This window comes from Pocillopora verrucosa, chromosome 11, assembly GCF_036669915.1.
Source record: "Pocillopora verrucosa isolate sample1 chromosome 11, ASM3666991v2, whole genome shotgun sequence".
In the NCBI taxonomy this organism is placed as follows: Eukaryota; Metazoa; Cnidaria; class Anthozoa; order Scleractinia; family Pocilloporidae; genus Pocillopora; species Pocillopora verrucosa.
This window is the reverse complement of record NC_089322.1, coordinates 16750644-16766656: the sequence shown is the minus strand read 5'-3', so window position 1 is coordinate 16766656 and position 16013 is coordinate 16750644. Positions and strand designations below refer to the sequence as shown.

General features: G+C 38.5%; 2 protein-coding genes across 5 annotated transcripts; both read right to left on the bottom strand.

Annotated features, from left to right (window-relative positions):
* Positions 1 to 141: 141 nt before the first annotated feature.
* Positions 142 to 4502, bottom strand: LOC131774223 (tubulin alpha chain-like). Its single transcript, XM_066174373.1, has 4 exons — positions 4446 to 4502; positions 3751 to 3970; positions 2748 to 2896; positions 142 to 1608 (listed from the first exon to the last, which is right to left on the bottom strand). The coding sequence occupies exons 3-4, from the start codon at positions 2847 to 2849 to the stop codon at positions 640 to 642; spliced, it is 1071 nt and encodes a 356-aa protein (XP_066030470.1). The 5' UTR covers positions 2850 to 2896; positions 3751 to 3970; positions 4446 to 4502; the 3' UTR covers positions 142 to 639.
* Positions 4503 to 5302: 800 nt separating this feature from the next.
* Positions 5303 to 14549, bottom strand: LOC131774230 (uncharacterized). Of its 4 annotated transcripts, XM_059090240.2 has the most exons (5): positions 12872 to 13087; positions 12619 to 12708; positions 12103 to 12490; positions 7653 to 7966; positions 5303 to 7095 (listed from the first exon to the last, which is right to left on the bottom strand). In XM_059090240.2, exons 2-5 carry the CDS (start codon positions 12670 to 12672, stop codon positions 5623 to 5625), a joined length of 2229 nt encoding a protein of 742 aa, XP_058946223.2. In that variant the 5' UTR covers positions 12673 to 12708; positions 12872 to 13087; the 3' UTR covers positions 5303 to 5622. The 4 variants fall into 4 exon arrangements, with proteins under 4 accessions (XP_058946223.2, XP_058946224.2, XP_058946222.2 ...); XM_059090241.2 differs by having other exon boundaries at positions 7653 to 7963; positions 12619 to 13088; XM_059090239.2 differs by having other exon boundaries at positions 12619 to 13087.
* Positions 14550 to 16013: the final 1464 nt, after the last annotated feature.

Sequence of the window (16013 nt, the reverse complement as noted above, 5' to 3'; positions counted from 1 at the left end):
CTCGCAGTGTTACTCTCTGCTCCACGTATTTATTCACCGATTTTTGCTTGCTCGCAGTATCGTCTTTGCTACACGACGGTTACAGTTCATATAAAGAAAGTACTGAAACAAAAGTGATTTAGGAAGTAACTTTATTATCACTTAGACAGAAGAGTCCACATTGTGCCACAATCTTTCAAATACTTTCATTTGGCTCCATGAAAACCAATTCTTTACGCTTCAGAGTTAAATTGAGGTATCATGGTCTACTTATTCCGATTGCATAAGAGATGAAATGTCGATGTATCACAAACCATGTTACGCTGTCAGACGCAACGAACATTCCTAACGTCATGGCTCATGACAGAAAGGACACGATTTTTAGTCACCAGTCTCCCCTATTGTAGCCACGTCACATTTTTCCACTTTGTGTTAAAATCGATACTGTATCAGCTACAACCGTATTCTCTGATTGAGGTCTGAGTTCGAGTACGAGGCAGCAATATTTGCTCGGCGGATATGTAGAAACATGCTCATTCAACTTATAATTACATTGTCATCTTTAGTTAGATGTTCTCCGGTTTATACAGGCAAACTGATTTGAGTGTAATGTATTTAAAGAGGACTCGATTTTTATTTCGTTTTAATCGTTACTCAGAGTCAATAATCGTCGTCATCGTTATCAGGTTGGGCAGTCTCCACCTCCTCGTAATCTTTCTCCAGAGCAGCAAGATCTTCACGCGCTTCAATAAACTCTCCTTCCTCCATGCCTTCGCCGACATACCAGTGAACAAACGCGCGCTTGGCAAACATCAAATCGAACTTGTGATCCAAACGAGCCCACGCCTCAGCGATGGCAGTGCTGTTACTAAGCATGCAAAGCGCCCGGAGCAAATTGGCCTGATCCCCGCCGGGGACAACCGAAGGGGGCTGGTAGTTGATTCCCACCTTGAAACCCGTCGGGCACCATTCGACGAATTGCACGGTGCGTTTGGATTTTGTGGCGCAAATTGACGCGTTCACGTCTTTGGGAACGACGTCGCCTCTGTAGAGCATACAGCAAGCCATGTACTGTCCATGCCTCGGATCGCATTTGACCATCTGATTGGACGGAAGGAAACATCGGTTGGTTATTTCCGCCACGGTCAGCTGCTCGTGATAGGCTTTTTCTGCGGAAATGATCGGAGAATAGGACACCAGAGGGTAGTGAATTCTCGGATATGGCACAAGGTTGGTCTGGAATTCAGTCAGATCGACATTCAATGCGCCATCAAAACGAAGAGAGGCAGTGATGGAGGACACTACCTGCCCGATCAGACGATTGAGATTCATATACGTCGGTCGTTCAACATCCAGGTTTATCCGACACAGATCATAGATGGCCTCATTGTCCATCAGGAACGAACAGTCTGCATGTTCCAGAGTGGAATGCGTGGTCAATACAGCGTTGTAAGGTTCGACCACTGCTGTAGACACTCTGGGCGAAGGATAAACACAAAACTCCAGCTTCGACTTCTTGCTGTAATCAACAGCCAAGCGCTCGATGAGGAGAGAAGAAAATCCCGAACCTGTTCCACCACCGAACGAATGCGAAAGAAGGAATCCTTGGAGACCAGAGCACTGATCCGCCTGCAAAATATAAACCAAAGCCCTTGGGTAGACTAGGAAACTCTTTACTGCGATGTAGAGAATACAGTAAGAAGTTTTCTCGTCTACCCAAAGGCAAACCACAGATTTTCCAATACGTGATTTTAAACCGTCATCCTTTAAAAAAGCACAACTGAGGCAGACAGAACAGTAGCGCAGACGTCAAGAACCGACTCGCCTGTAATATGTCTAAACCCAAGGCTGCAATTGAAACTAAACTTAAAACGAAAACCGCCCCACATGGCATGAACCCTCCTTGCAAGAGGGTTATAAAATTAATCACAAATATTTTGAGCCCACAGCCGTGGGTTTATACAAATACAGAGCGAAACAATTCCTAACGGCCGATTATCACTAATGGGTCTTTCGAACTCCTTTAAAACATATCCTAAAATTTCGGAAATTTTGTATGAGTGTGTGCAGGTGTACATGTAATTTTTCTTTCTGTAAACAGGGTGAGGTTGACCGCAGGAAGGGGCAAATAAAATCACCAACAGATGTACTTTTCATCAGGGGATTTTTTTTTTTAACAATTTTTTATTTTAAGCCCCGAGTCATTCATTCTTCTGATCACTTTAGAGGAGGTGGTGAACTTTTAGTTTAATTTTTTTTTCTTATGTTTTGTTGTTTTGTTTATGTCACTTTTTCCTTAAGCATTTTTATCTGCCACCACCGTTCCTCAATTTTATTCATGTTTTTTGTTTGTTTGTTTTCTATTTCTTTTTGTCTCTGGGGCTTTCTTTGTTTGATTATTTTTGTTGTTGTTGTTGTTTTTGCTTATGTTATTTTTTTTCCGTCGTTTTCCTGTTTTATGCTTTTCTTTTCCCTCCCTGGAGTACATCTGTTAGCCATTTCATTTGGGGAAGGGCCCGACCGGGTCAAACCTCAGAAACCAGTTGTTGTAGATCATTTTCCAATCACACTTTCCATTTTGCCCCCAAAACACCATCTCCGTCAACCGCAAGCCAAACCTTCAAAGTATTTCAAGTCTTTCCCTCCAAAAGCAATTTCACTACTATTCCTTCCCTACCCATATCTGCCTCAGTGGCCAAACTCTGTCAACACTCAACATGATACCTAACTAAAGTCTACCCTTGCAGTAGTTTCGAAAAACCACTGACCATTCTTCGGATTCTATCCATCACCAGGTCGAGGATTTCCTTGCCTATGGTGTAGTGCCCGCGAGCATAATTGTTAGCGGCGTCCTCCTTGCCACTGATCATCTGTTCCGGGTGGTAGAGCTCTCGGTAAATTCCTGTACGAGCCTCATCTGCGGACAAAACACGATCAGTGATCACCAGAATCTACTCTTTACAGAGGAAATAACTACATCGCGAAAAAGCAAACAAACAAATACGATAACAAGAGCACAAAACAAAAGCAACAAGAGCAGCTAAAACAACAAACATTTTGGATAAAAATTGACTTTGATGTTTGTTTAGTGACTACCTGCAACCTCCCATTTTGTTGATAGAAGGTCAGGACACTAACCATTTACAACTCAAGTTTCCTCCCTCTCCTCCACGGTTGGGCAGCAGTGTCTGTCCTTCCCTCCCCTCCCGCCCACAGACCTCTTTTGCTTGTAATACAAAATTTCAGTCGAAGTTTTGACACGATTGGGGTGGATTTTTGGAGTGGTTTAACTGCATAATTTCGTATATCCTCCTTTGAGGACTTGTGTCGAGCAAGAGCATTCAAAAGTAATTGCAAATGACCAAAACAAAGCAAGAGCAAAGGGGAGAAAACACGGCAAGTCAAATTGAGTTCTTCATGACTCTTAAGCTTAGGACCAAAATACTTATCATAATCCTTATCGGAGAAAGTGCGAGAACTACAAAACAGCTCATAAGAAGGCTAAATCACTTTCGATCGATAAAGCTTGGTTAGTATCGGTAGAATGTTACTCCTCTATTAACCAGAATTCATGTACACTTAAATAAAGTTGGTTATATCTTGCTGAAGCCAAGTTCATGTCTGAAAGTTAAACTTTTGAAATGCAATTCGTAAGTCCTATTAAAATATTTATTTTCATAAACGCCTTCATACTAAGGGCAACTATGGAAGCGAATATCAGATCAAATCAAAGTAGAGTTGGATATTTTCATCAAATTGTTAGCGACCTACCCACAACAGTTGGTTCCAGGTCGACAAAAATTGATCGAGGAACAAACTTTCCCGCCTCTGTCTCGTTAAAAAAAGTGTTGAATGAATCATCATGGATTTCACTGGAAGGATTGCTGATTTTACCGTTCGCTAAAATGCCATGTTCAAGGCAGTATAGCTCCCAGCAAGCGTTGCCGATTTGGACTCCAGCTTGTCCGATGTGGACGGAAATACACTCGCGCTAAAAGACATGGTAAAAAAAACGAGAAATAAATAAAAGAAAGTGTAAAAGAGAAATAAAGCTAAAGTAACGGTGTTTCACAAACCAATGCACTCCAAGGGACTTCAAAAGTTATGAATATCTCAAGATGGCGTAAACAAACTTGAAAGTATGTGTTTCATAATATTTCCATCGAGCAAAATAATCTCAAACTGCTGTTTTGAAAATATCCTGTCCCTCACAATAGATAAATCCGCAGACGAAATTTCAATAACCATTAGAGTTTCAGAACAAAAATCCTACCATTTTCTGCCAAAAAGTTTGGAGAAATTTTCGATGAACCCAACGGCGAGCGGTTCGAAGATAAAATTGAGTTTGTGTACCAAAATCATATCATTTAATTAAGTCTTAGTCAATTAGAACAATAGGATTAATTAGAAAATCGGATAATTAGAGCGATAATAATTTAGTAAAATAGTAGTTTTATTTACTTTACCTGGTGGTACTTTTAGAAAGTAGTTGTACAAAAACTGCCATCTGTACAGTAACTTCCGAAATTGATGGCGACAAAATTATTTGAGATTCATGTATGCCGCGTGAGTACGTCATTTAAAAACCAGCCAATAATGTTTGAGTATTGTGTGACGTGAGGGTCACGCAATCGTAGCTCAAACGGTCTTGGCGTTACCACTGTTTTTACTTACATGTAGTGAGGATCCACGAAGAAAACGCACCACTTTGGTATCATTTTGACAAGGGAGGGTTCCCGTCGGAACCTTTCTTTTGTTTTGCTCCAAATTGTTTGACACAAATATGACACCAGTTGCGTGAGAGAAAGCTTCTCCCCTCAAATGTCTTTTATGGCAACGAAGGCTCTCAGAGCACATGCGCGCTGTGTTAAAATTGTAACATATATCATTGATCAATTTTTTTAAAAGTCGTCTGTTGCTAATCGATTTTACTAAAGCTATCAATAATAAACAGTTTACCCCGTATTAACCCTTTAAATTCTATGAGTGACCAGAATCTAATTTCTCCTTACAATATCACCCCTGAATCAAACATCAAGATCAAGAGAATAAAGGAAATGATTGCCAACTAAGGAAGCTATTGATTTTTAAACAAATTCTCCTTGTCAGCACGTCAGGAAATGTATAGAGAACAGTATGGAGAATATGCGTACTGATGTTAGGGTGTAAAGGGTTAAAAGCTCTCTATCCAGCACAAACCCTTAGGATTGCCCAAGAAATATGAGCCCACGATATAGGGGCAATTCACTAGAGGGAATATTCTACACTGAGCACATAGCAACAAAGTCGATAGAAAATTTTCAGGAGAAACTTTATTCTTCATTTATTTCCTAAAACACTAGCTTTGGGAGATGCGTACGTTCATGATCCTTTGACGTTAAATCTCATTTAGTCTAAGGCAGACCTGGTGAGAAAGAACTTGTCAAACTTGCCAATTTGATCCTAAATTTTCAAATTTCTGATCGTTTTTATCTGATCGTGGCCAAAGAGGTCTCCTCTAAAATAGCCACTGAAATTGGAAATTTTTCGTTGGAAACAATAATCCTTATGGCCAGAAATGATTTTGGTCTAAACTGTCAAGTCACTGACAATCACATTTTCGCAAAAACAATAGTGCAGCCCATGATTTCATGATACAACCTTTCAGCTCTCAGTTCTCGTTTCCTTTTCAGGATATTGCTGAAGGTTATCATAACATGAAGTTTTCTCCATAAACAACACTTCCTGTTCAAAGTCACTCTGTGATTTGTTGGATTGAAATGGCCTCGTATCATCAAGTTGAGGCTGATAGATATTGCATCCGCTGGACATGGAGACTGCTTTCATGGAGCACCTCATACTCAGCGGTTGTACGTATGAACTTACACAAACCAAGTCTCCCGCAGCCTGTGACGTCATAATACCCTTTATGCTGCCTCCCTTTAGATTAGCTCTGCGAACTGGGGAGAGCAATCCAGCTAATGGCTCCGGCTTGTAACCGAGATCATTTTTACGCAAATCAGAAAATGAACTTGAAAACGAATCAAAATTATTAGTCAAATCTCGTTCATTTTCTTCGTCTCTGGGTAGTTTTTCTTTAGATTCAGTTAATACTTCTGTGGAAGATCTGCAGCCGTAATTTACGTAGGAGCTGGCACAGTCACGTGCCTGTAGCATTTCATCTCTCTTAGCCTCCATGTAGAAACTTTGCGCATGCGTGTCGCAATCTACGGCATGTTCTTTGATTTTTGCCTTTTGGCTGTCAGTAAAAGGAAACTCATCTTTTGTGTCTCCAACGATTTTCGCCAGATCATCATAAACAGCCTTGGTCTGGTTGAAGCTGGGCGTGGCCTTGGTGTCAACGCGTTTAAAACCATCATGAGGTTCGCGATGAGGAGCAATAAAACGTTTCTCGAATTCTCCCTCCCCAGTTTCCGCCATTTTACTTCTTGGAGGAATTTGAACAAATTGTGCATCGTAGCTTAAGTTGGATGGAAAGAAGGTCACCACTTTTGCATTTCCTTTCCCTTTTCTAGATCTTGTTTTCAAACTGCTCTTCCTTCGTTTTCCACCATCAAACAGATTTTCTGAATCATTGTATGTTCCAAGTTTGTCCATACAGGAAAGCTTTCTTAAATCGGAGTCGGAGAAAGTCAATCTGTCGGAGGCCTTAGTCTTCTTCCTGAACAATTGATCCCGGCATGGGTCAAAAACAACCCCGGGGTCAGACTCTAAATCGATGTTTAGATAGCTCTTCGAGAATCCCAGGGGGAACTCCTGCAGCTCTATCATCTGACGTCTCCGGGGGCGGAGTTTAAGGGCATACTCTACCACTTCGTCGTCTGCGTCCAGTGAATCGCGTGACCGTCTTCCGTAGCGATCCACAAATTTCTCCTTAGATTCTCTAGTGCTTCCGTAAGAGCTGGGTCTTCGATTTAAGAACGCACCGATACTCGTCCATTCAGGTTCATAGTTGGTGTGCTGTGATTGCTCTTTTTCTGTAGCTCTGAGACGTTTGTATCGATATTTCGCGGGTTCGTAGGAGTGGCTTCCGTGTGATCCCTTAAACAAGCTGGATACTTTACTTTTAGCTTGATTTAATTTCCCAGATTGTTTATTGTTATGCGGCAAAGAGTTCTGTGGAAAAAAATCAAACAGGTAAACAAGGGTAGAGATTATGCCTTCCGTTTCTTTAATTTCTTTAAACATACTAGCTGCTATCGAAAGATGTCATTCGTTTTGTCACGAGCGTAAAACAAAGAGAAACTGAGTTTACGCGAGGAATCGAATTCACGCCATACCATCGAATTCCGCGCTCTAATTCTCGACATATAAGCTACAGAGACCTCTATAGTGAGTTAGGCCACTATTAGGTTGATATGTGACAGGCATCCTACATACTGAGAAGATTTGCTGAACTGTTAGTCAATCGCAAAGCGAGCTAGTAGTTCATCATTTTTCAAACTGACTCACAATCTGTCATTCAGCCGTTGGTCACTTAGACGGTCACTTGCTCGGTCATTCAGGTGGGCAGTGAGTTTATTTAGTTGGTTTGTCAGTAGTCAATCTCTCGGTCAGACAGACAGAAAGTCAGTTATAGTCACTTAATCCTTCAGTTCATTTTTCGATCAGTGCCCGTTTGACTTATAAGAAATCAGCATTGAGAAAGCATAATACGAGTTAAGGACATCTACCTGTGAATACAAGTTTCCTGAACCTGCTCGATAGTGTCTGTCACTAGTGGCCATGGTAACGCTGGTTTGATGCGGTTTTTCGCTATAGGTCATGGTTTTTGTGGCATCTCTGTGCAGCATGCATTTTCCGCATATTCGTTTCTCTGAGGCTGTAATGGGACAACCGACATCATGTTCACTTCGTTGGCGCCTCCACAGGCAACCCCAAGGGAGATGGACGCAGAGGGCCACAACAACCACCAATATGACGGCCCCGGCCACAGAGGTGATGTACCAATTAGTTTCTGAATATTCCTTTGGAGAGTACGCTACTGCTGTTGAAAAATGAGCAAAGTGATTTTACGATCCCCTAATAGATAGCAAAGTGTCTAAAAAAAGTTCCACCCCTTTTAAAGCGCCATAGCAGTTTTCAGTTGAGTGTGGAAAGTAATCAAAGATTGCATTGGTTTTGTGTAGCTTCGTTCTGTGTTTGGTATGGAAAACTCGCCCCACTTTTTCATGCAACCAATCACATGCAACCAATCGCATGCAAAACTAACCCTAAGCAATTACTGGTTACCCACATTTTCCCGCGCTTTTGGCGGTTGGTTTGTTTTTTATTTCAAGTTTTCATTGGTTCTTTAGAGTATTTTCTTCCTTTGGATTGGTCGTTTAATTTCTTCGGTTTTGCTTTTACGAAACTCAGTCGATAAGCGCTTTACAAAATTTCAAAGATCCTAGAGTCGAAATGAAAGCTCTGCACACGAGCTTTGTAATTTTATTGGTCACAAACTGAAGTTTTATCTGTACACGTAAAAGTAGGAATTACAATGTGGAATATGAGAAACAGTACAGAGGGTTTTATTACACCACTTAAGTAAGATCCACCGCATAGAGCGCAAGGAAATCTCGTATAAAAGTAATGCTTGAAGCGTGGGCAAACAGGAGTGGCCATGTCATGTCGTGTATGTTTTCAGGGGTCGTCGAGAGTTTTCTTAACCAATAAGAGAACGAAATAAAACATACCAATGTAGTGCCATATTGGGTTCGACACAATTGTAATTTTCTCAGACACTTCAGACACTGTAACACTCAATATTTTCATAATCGTTAGATTAAATATCAGTGTTTTTTTTCCACTCTCGAAGTCTAAAATTAATGTTAATTGTGTGAATGATCATATTTGACCTCCCACCAACAAACACTTAAAATTATACGCCCAGGCGACCGGGTGCTGCTACATATGCCAATTTATCACAAACCATCAAAGACAAATTATACGCTTTGACGTCAACAAAACCACTACGTAGTATTTCAGCTGGCAAAAGAAGACATTTTCCTGAGATATATTCCGATTTACACGAAACTATACTTTTCTTTTATCCTTTAAACAAAGAAATCTTGAAGTGGAAAAGAAATTAATTGAAATAAAGACTTTCTTCCATTCAAATCGGAAATTTTGTCGTGCTTTCAATAAGGATAACAAAATTTAGAAGAAAACACGTGGGCAATTTCAAAATTATGGATCTTCCTACGATGTTCCTTCTTTACTTGATATCTCTTCGGTAAATATAGAATATTTTATATACTTGGCAGATTAATTTTAGTATTTACTTCTAGCTCTGACATTCCTTTATAAAACCTGACACCTTGAAAACAGGATGAATGGTATAGATAAACTTTATTTGAAAAGGGAAAAATAGATTAAAGCTGGTGAAAAATGTGCCAAAAGGCCAAGCAACGTGGAAGACAATAAACACAATACTCATTTAAAAATTGCGCAATCATTTATCATTGGAAAGCGTCAGAATTTAAAATTTTATCTTTTCTCAAATTCATGGTTTCATTTGTTTTGAATTAAATTTTTAGTCCTTCATGATTTAAAAATAAACTAAAGGTTTCAAGAAGTAAGCGAAATATTTGCTTTACACTTTCAAAAACGCTTTTAACTTTCTTTCTCCAAAGGTTTGGAAAATCTTAATGCAAGCTTCTCACATTACTGTATTTTCAATTAGAACGGGGGCGTCATGTAAGAAAGTACAGACATAACATACGATATGCAGATTTTTTTTTCTTTTTCAGAAATAGTACATTCTGTTTTACACTTTGTTTTTATTAAAAAGGAAAATTCATTAAACAACGTAAGTTGATCTCTGAAACGTACAGATGCAAGAATAACTGGGATTCGGAGCAAGAAAAAAAAAGTTAATTTGCCTTTCTTTTAGTGTTGAAGGTTATGAAAATTGTTCTTCTATTTTTTGGCAGACAATATGTCAGTTAGTTTAACCTCCTAATGGCCACTAGTCAAAATATTTCGTCTTCGAATTATCCACCTTATTCTTGCGAGAAATAAGATTTTAATTCAATTTTTAGATCCTGTCTTTCATTATTTCATTCTGAGTCTTTTGCATTCTCTTAAAAAAAAGGTCGTGCATATATGGAACGCGAAAGCTTGTGAAATTGTTGCTTCCAAAATACCTCAGATGCAATATCAGAAGTAATCTATCAGAAAGTCTTCACGTATTAAAGGAGATCTTAGCTTTCAGTCGTGCGGTTCAAAACCGCGAACAGACAATATGGTGTGCAATTTGTTCAAGATTAGTCGGTTTGCGTGAAAAGGTGAAAGATCCATCCATCAGCAGACAATGTAATCTAGTTTTGGTGTTTGCTTCTCGAACGATATTTTTTGTTAATAAATGAAAAATATAAGCCATTTATTGAGTGGTGTGTTGATCGTGCTCTTCCTATTAATGAAAGCCATGTTGAATGACGTACTTACCGTTCATCAATTATTGCGTGAATGGTTTTCACCGGTTCGCGTACAATCATAATGCTTTCATTACGTCAAACACAGCTATTATATCAAACTTCTTGTTGATAAAAGAGTTTTCCGTTTGAAAAAAAGACTCATTATTTTTTTCGTAGAGATTTGAAAGCTGAAAAGCTATCAGGAACTTAGAAAGCCAGACGTAAATCTAACTGAAAAGTATTCACACTGAATATTATTTTTCTTCATTCAAATGGTTCCTTGTTAACATGTTCATGACCAAAAATTATATTTAACAACTGATTCCGTCCTTCATTGGAAACATGCTAATACTCACAAGGATTTTCCATTGACAAAATTCCAAGATCGGCAAAATCGGGAATTCGCTAAAATCAGTCGCAAAGAAACTTCTAAGATTTGCCGGCAATGTTTCTCCCTCTGTGCTGCGGCCAAAATTGCTTTAAAATTATCCCGCAGATTTTGCTTACCAATTTAGATTTTCTCCAGTCGTGTTGTATATAATGAGTGTTTCATATGTTTTAGATCGTTTTAAACCTATCACCGTTATAGTATTTTTCTCTGCGAGGGGTCTCTCACACTTTTTTTCCTTGATACTATAATTCAAAAGATTTTCCTCCATAAATTACACTTAAAAGTAGTTTGGGTATTAAAACCATGATTAGTGAATATTACAGGAATGGGAACATTTCTGGTATACCTTTTTCCGACGAAAAGCAATATTCTCCAGTGAAGATCAAAACAGTGACTTGTGAGAATTTCCGTACGACATTTCTTGAGCTCTGATGCATTCTTAAACTACAAAGTCTGTCTTTTCGACAATTTTACTCTTTTTATCTAAATTTCATGAACTCAATATGACTTTTTCGCCGTAACTGCACCAATAAACTTCAATATTTGCCAATCATATTTTTGCAATATTCAGCAAATCAAAATAATCCGAAATGGATTAAAAACAGAAACAATAATACATAAAATGTTTAGTAAAAGATTAGTTTTCGAATGAAGCTGTTGAGAAAGTGGCTTGGGTGGAATTGTTATTAAAAAATTCAACTCAGCGAAAAAAAGAGTCAACTGATCTTTATAAACCAGGTTTTTTACTATTTTTTTAGTAAAATGTGATTCTTGTTGTAACGTACTTTTGTGTCAAAAATAGAAAAGACTTAAAAATAACATGGAAAAAAATTTTGAAAACGAACTCAGCACGCCTTGTTATTTTCAGAACTAAAATAAAAAACCTACCCCGTGAATTCCATGGGCGGTATGTAGGCTGTCATAGCCTCTTGCAAACTGAATTTCATTGTCTTTTTAATAATGACCCATATCAGCTGCACAGTAGAGAATCGGTTTGCATACAAAAAGACACAATATACGACACTCGTTTGGTAGACAGAAGTATATTTATATCTATTACAATCGCCGCGGGCTTTTTCGCAAAAGTTCGTAATTCTATGACTCTACCATTTGATTTACTCAGTGAGCTCGCTCTTCTCAATTTCGGTCTGAAACACATCATCCAATGTGTGTTTTCCCAGGGAAAATCAGCTATCGATCACAGACACACTGAGTTTCAGTCTAATCTGAATTAACCCTTACACAAAATTAGAATTCTGAAATAATTATATTTTTAATCATAAAAAAATAAAATATTTTTCTTTTTCGCTCTTTAAAGATACGTTAACTTACCGTAAGCGTTCGAGTTGTCGTCGTAAACAACGGCTCGAAATACATAGTCCTTGTTAAAATTTCGAACAGATTGAGCATATGATGGTGTTGATTCCTGCGAAGAATACACTTTTTTAGTCGATTTGCCTTCGAGATAAACCCTGTTTAGCAATTTCTTCAAGTTGATCGGCGAATTTCCATCTCTATTGTCTTTAAGTTTGAATAAATCTTCCATCTGTTGCGATTTACCCGCAGTTTTTCCCACAAGGGAGGATTCACGGATTTGGTTACGCTGTCCAAACAAATTCTCGTGTAGTATTGAGTTTTCAAGATAGGGTAAGTTTCCATTGAAAGACTTTGATCGCTGAAGCCGCCGATTCGGTGAGCCATATATTCCGTTGAAATCGTTCTGAATATGAATGAAGAAGATATCAAGATCCGATTTAAAAGGAAGTCTATCTTTCGCACACATAAATACAGAAGGGAATTGAAAAGCGAAGTCAATAATAAAATTGTTTGAATGTAAAGTTGACCTACCAAAATCTGAAGTAAACAAAGGAGTAGAAGGTCATTGACGACTCGGAAAGCCATCTTCTCTATCACATTTACATTTTTTTAAGGCGCGTTCTAGAAATTCAATGCGTAAAAAGTCTCTATATCTACAATAACAGAGGATCGCTAGAGTCTAGTTCAGTTTGAAGGTGTCACCAAGACTTTTGTTGATGTAAATCCAGATTAAATAAATAAATTCGAAATAAATGCATTCTACTCAAAAGAAATGCTATATTACCGGAAAAATGCACAGGAAGAACTCATAAAAACATTCTGAATGCCTGAATTAAAAATACATGACTTTCCCGAAATTGTAACACCGCAGTTTACAACGGAACTCTCGATTGCCAGCCTTAGTTTTGTTGAGATTCAGTTTTTACAGGAAATAGACTATGCTCTCTCTCGTTTATCTCGATCGTCGTATTGAATGAGTATTTTCCTTTGGTAGAAAAGGAAAAAAAACGTCTGTTGAAGGTGGGAGGCAAAATCGATTATCGGTTGGGCGTCTGAGCCGGTTTATTGGCCAAACAGTAAATGAAGTGTCAAATAAAACAATGAACCCAAACAGTACAATGCTATTATCTTTTTTTGACACGCTGTAAATTTTTAATGTATTTTGTGTCTTCGGTGAGTGAAAAACTGAATATTACATTTATAAGGGAAATCGAAGAACACGTACATAGTGAAACAGAGAAAATTTTTAACCAACTCCTAAAATTCATACTTTGAGAGAGGTTTTTTAAAGGGTCAAATTATTCATCAAATCCCTCTTGCAAAGGATGAAAAATGTTTCCTTCGCAGCATGACAATTCGCGATCTTCGTTGTGGTGAAACACTTAAAGGTGGTCTTGCTAACTAACAAATTGCGGTCCGATGCAAACATGGTGAAAGAATCATACTAAGTTGGATATTTGTGGTTTGACAGTTGATGATAGGTCAAATCATTTCAGTCTGATCTCCTATCACCCGACTTTGTCGTATTATTGGCGTATCTCTGTAGCTGATTCCCGAGCAATAGAGCAGTCGCCATTTTGTGAAATATACATAAGTTTGTAGTTTCAGAGACGATCGTGACGTCACATGTATTAATACAAGCTTTAGGTTCCGGGAACGCACCGGTCAAACCACGGGTATGCACGAAGGGATCATTTTTGCCGGCGCCCGCGCGCCAATTTCCGGAGCAAAATTGTAAAGGAAAACGTATATACGAAACAACTGCGATCTCGCAAAGTAAGAGAAAGAAAATCGAAACTGCTTTAAAAAGGAAAAAAAGTAGGGAGAAGAGAAACCCAAGACTTTTTGAAAACAAAGCTTATTCACGTATTGATTTACCGTTCTCTTTTAGGCTTTACTGAAAAAAGTTATTCGTTTCTAAAACGCTGTGACTTACTGGCTTCAGTGGTTGTTTGTAACTCGTGTGAGTCATCGTGGTCCTAACAGCCTGACAGCTAGTCATTAAAAACGTTCGCACATGAGCAGAAGTTTGACCACTATGATGGTTCAAAGCTCCCAGTCATTGGAGACGTGCGAAGCAGCGGGAAATCGACAAACAGCGTCTGCGGTTGTCAGGGGAACGGACGATGGCCCTTGCCGTTTCTCAAGAGCCCCCCCTTTTTCATGTTTCTTCTGTTAACCGAGAACTATATCACATGTATCTATATATCATATTTCCTTCTCCAAATTAAACCTAGCTGGGCATACACTAATTTAGAAGGTGAAAGGGTTGGATTTTTATCTTTTCAACTGAAGTTCAAAAATGCCTTAAAGTTATAGTTTGTTGGGGCATAATAAGGCAGAAAAGGGAAGAATAACCCGAAAATGTTCGAAGATGGAGACAAATAGAAGAGTTTACCGTTTAACTGTAACTGAAATTTGGGAACCATCTCGACGCTTGGCCGTGGAAGGTCTGGATACGAGACTAGGTGAAAGGTAAAGCCTTTTACGGCAAACTGGTGAATTTCTTTTCCTTACGGCTGAAAGAAAATTTTGAAAATTAATTTCAGTTATATCAATAAGTTGAAAATTAGTTTCAATTACCTGGAAAGTTGAACATTTTCACCGGTCTAGATCACATTTACGGCCTGCCTTTTTCTGCTGAGGTCGGGTCAATTCCGGAATAAAAAAATATACATACATGGATAACTAATCAAGTAATTACGGTATTATATAAGTGTTTCGTTTAATAAATAGGCGTTGCCTCGTGTTGACAGATTTATTCGATGACAAGAATCGTGATTGACATTAATTCAATAGATTGATTTAAAAGCGTTAGATTATTATGTTTAAGTCAGTTTTTCAGCAGAATCGAAGTGAGAAAGAAGTTATTTTGTTATCGTTTTTCTGTCTCTAAATCCGCTTACCTGGAGAATCTGCTAACCCGTAAAGTGAGACTGTTGTAACGACCCGCCACAGAAGTAAGTTTATATTGAAGTTTTTTAATTCAGTTACAAGATAAAGACTTGATTTGCGTTTGTTCTAATTGCGAATTATAAATGTATTTCTTTTAGATCGAATAATTATTAAAGCTTGGCTTAATATTATACGGTTTGTGGTGGTCACTTGATCTAATCAGTTCCGAGTAAGGAAACAATAAGAATTGTAACACAACATCTGATTACTTCGGTAGCCTTTAGGTAACTGAGCTATATTTCTTTGTTTTAGATACCAGGATATGTAACCGTCGTAACTGCAATAGACGCGAGACTAGACACATAACAGTCGAAGATTTAAATGTTGCATCGTAATTAGAAGAAATTTCTACAGTTAACTTTAACTTTCTTGCGACTAACAGTGAAATTTACCAATTTTTACGCCTAACAGATAAACTTTTGTCCATTTCGTGACTCGTGGTTAATGTAGCCCGCAGAACAGGCGTAATTTCGGCGAGCTAGCGCTTAGTATTTTCTTGATGAAAATTATAGCTGCCATCTTTTTTTTTTCAACGCAGAGAAAGGCTACGGAGACAAATTGAGGAATTTGTACCAAGAAGATGGGTGACGATCAAAATAAAGGAAAGAGGAGGAGGTGGATCCATGGAACTTTCCCAGCCTCCTTCCCCCACCGTCCACTCTAACTTAAAATCAATCATGGCCGGTCAAATAAACGATCGCGAACTTGTAACGTTAACTCGCCCTCATAGGACGCCTGCACTTATAGGTTAACCTTATGAGGACCCTCGCATAGCAAATCATGAACTTAAAACAAAATTTACGCAATCAGTGGATGACGAAATTTGAACGTAATTTGCAAACTATTCAACAGTCTTTATCGAGAAGAGGGTCACTCCCTGTTCCTGTGTGACGTCACAAAATAATCTTATTTATCTTACACTCTAGGACTGATGGGCAATTAATTTCAGCGAGAGACTTTAAATCTCAAGA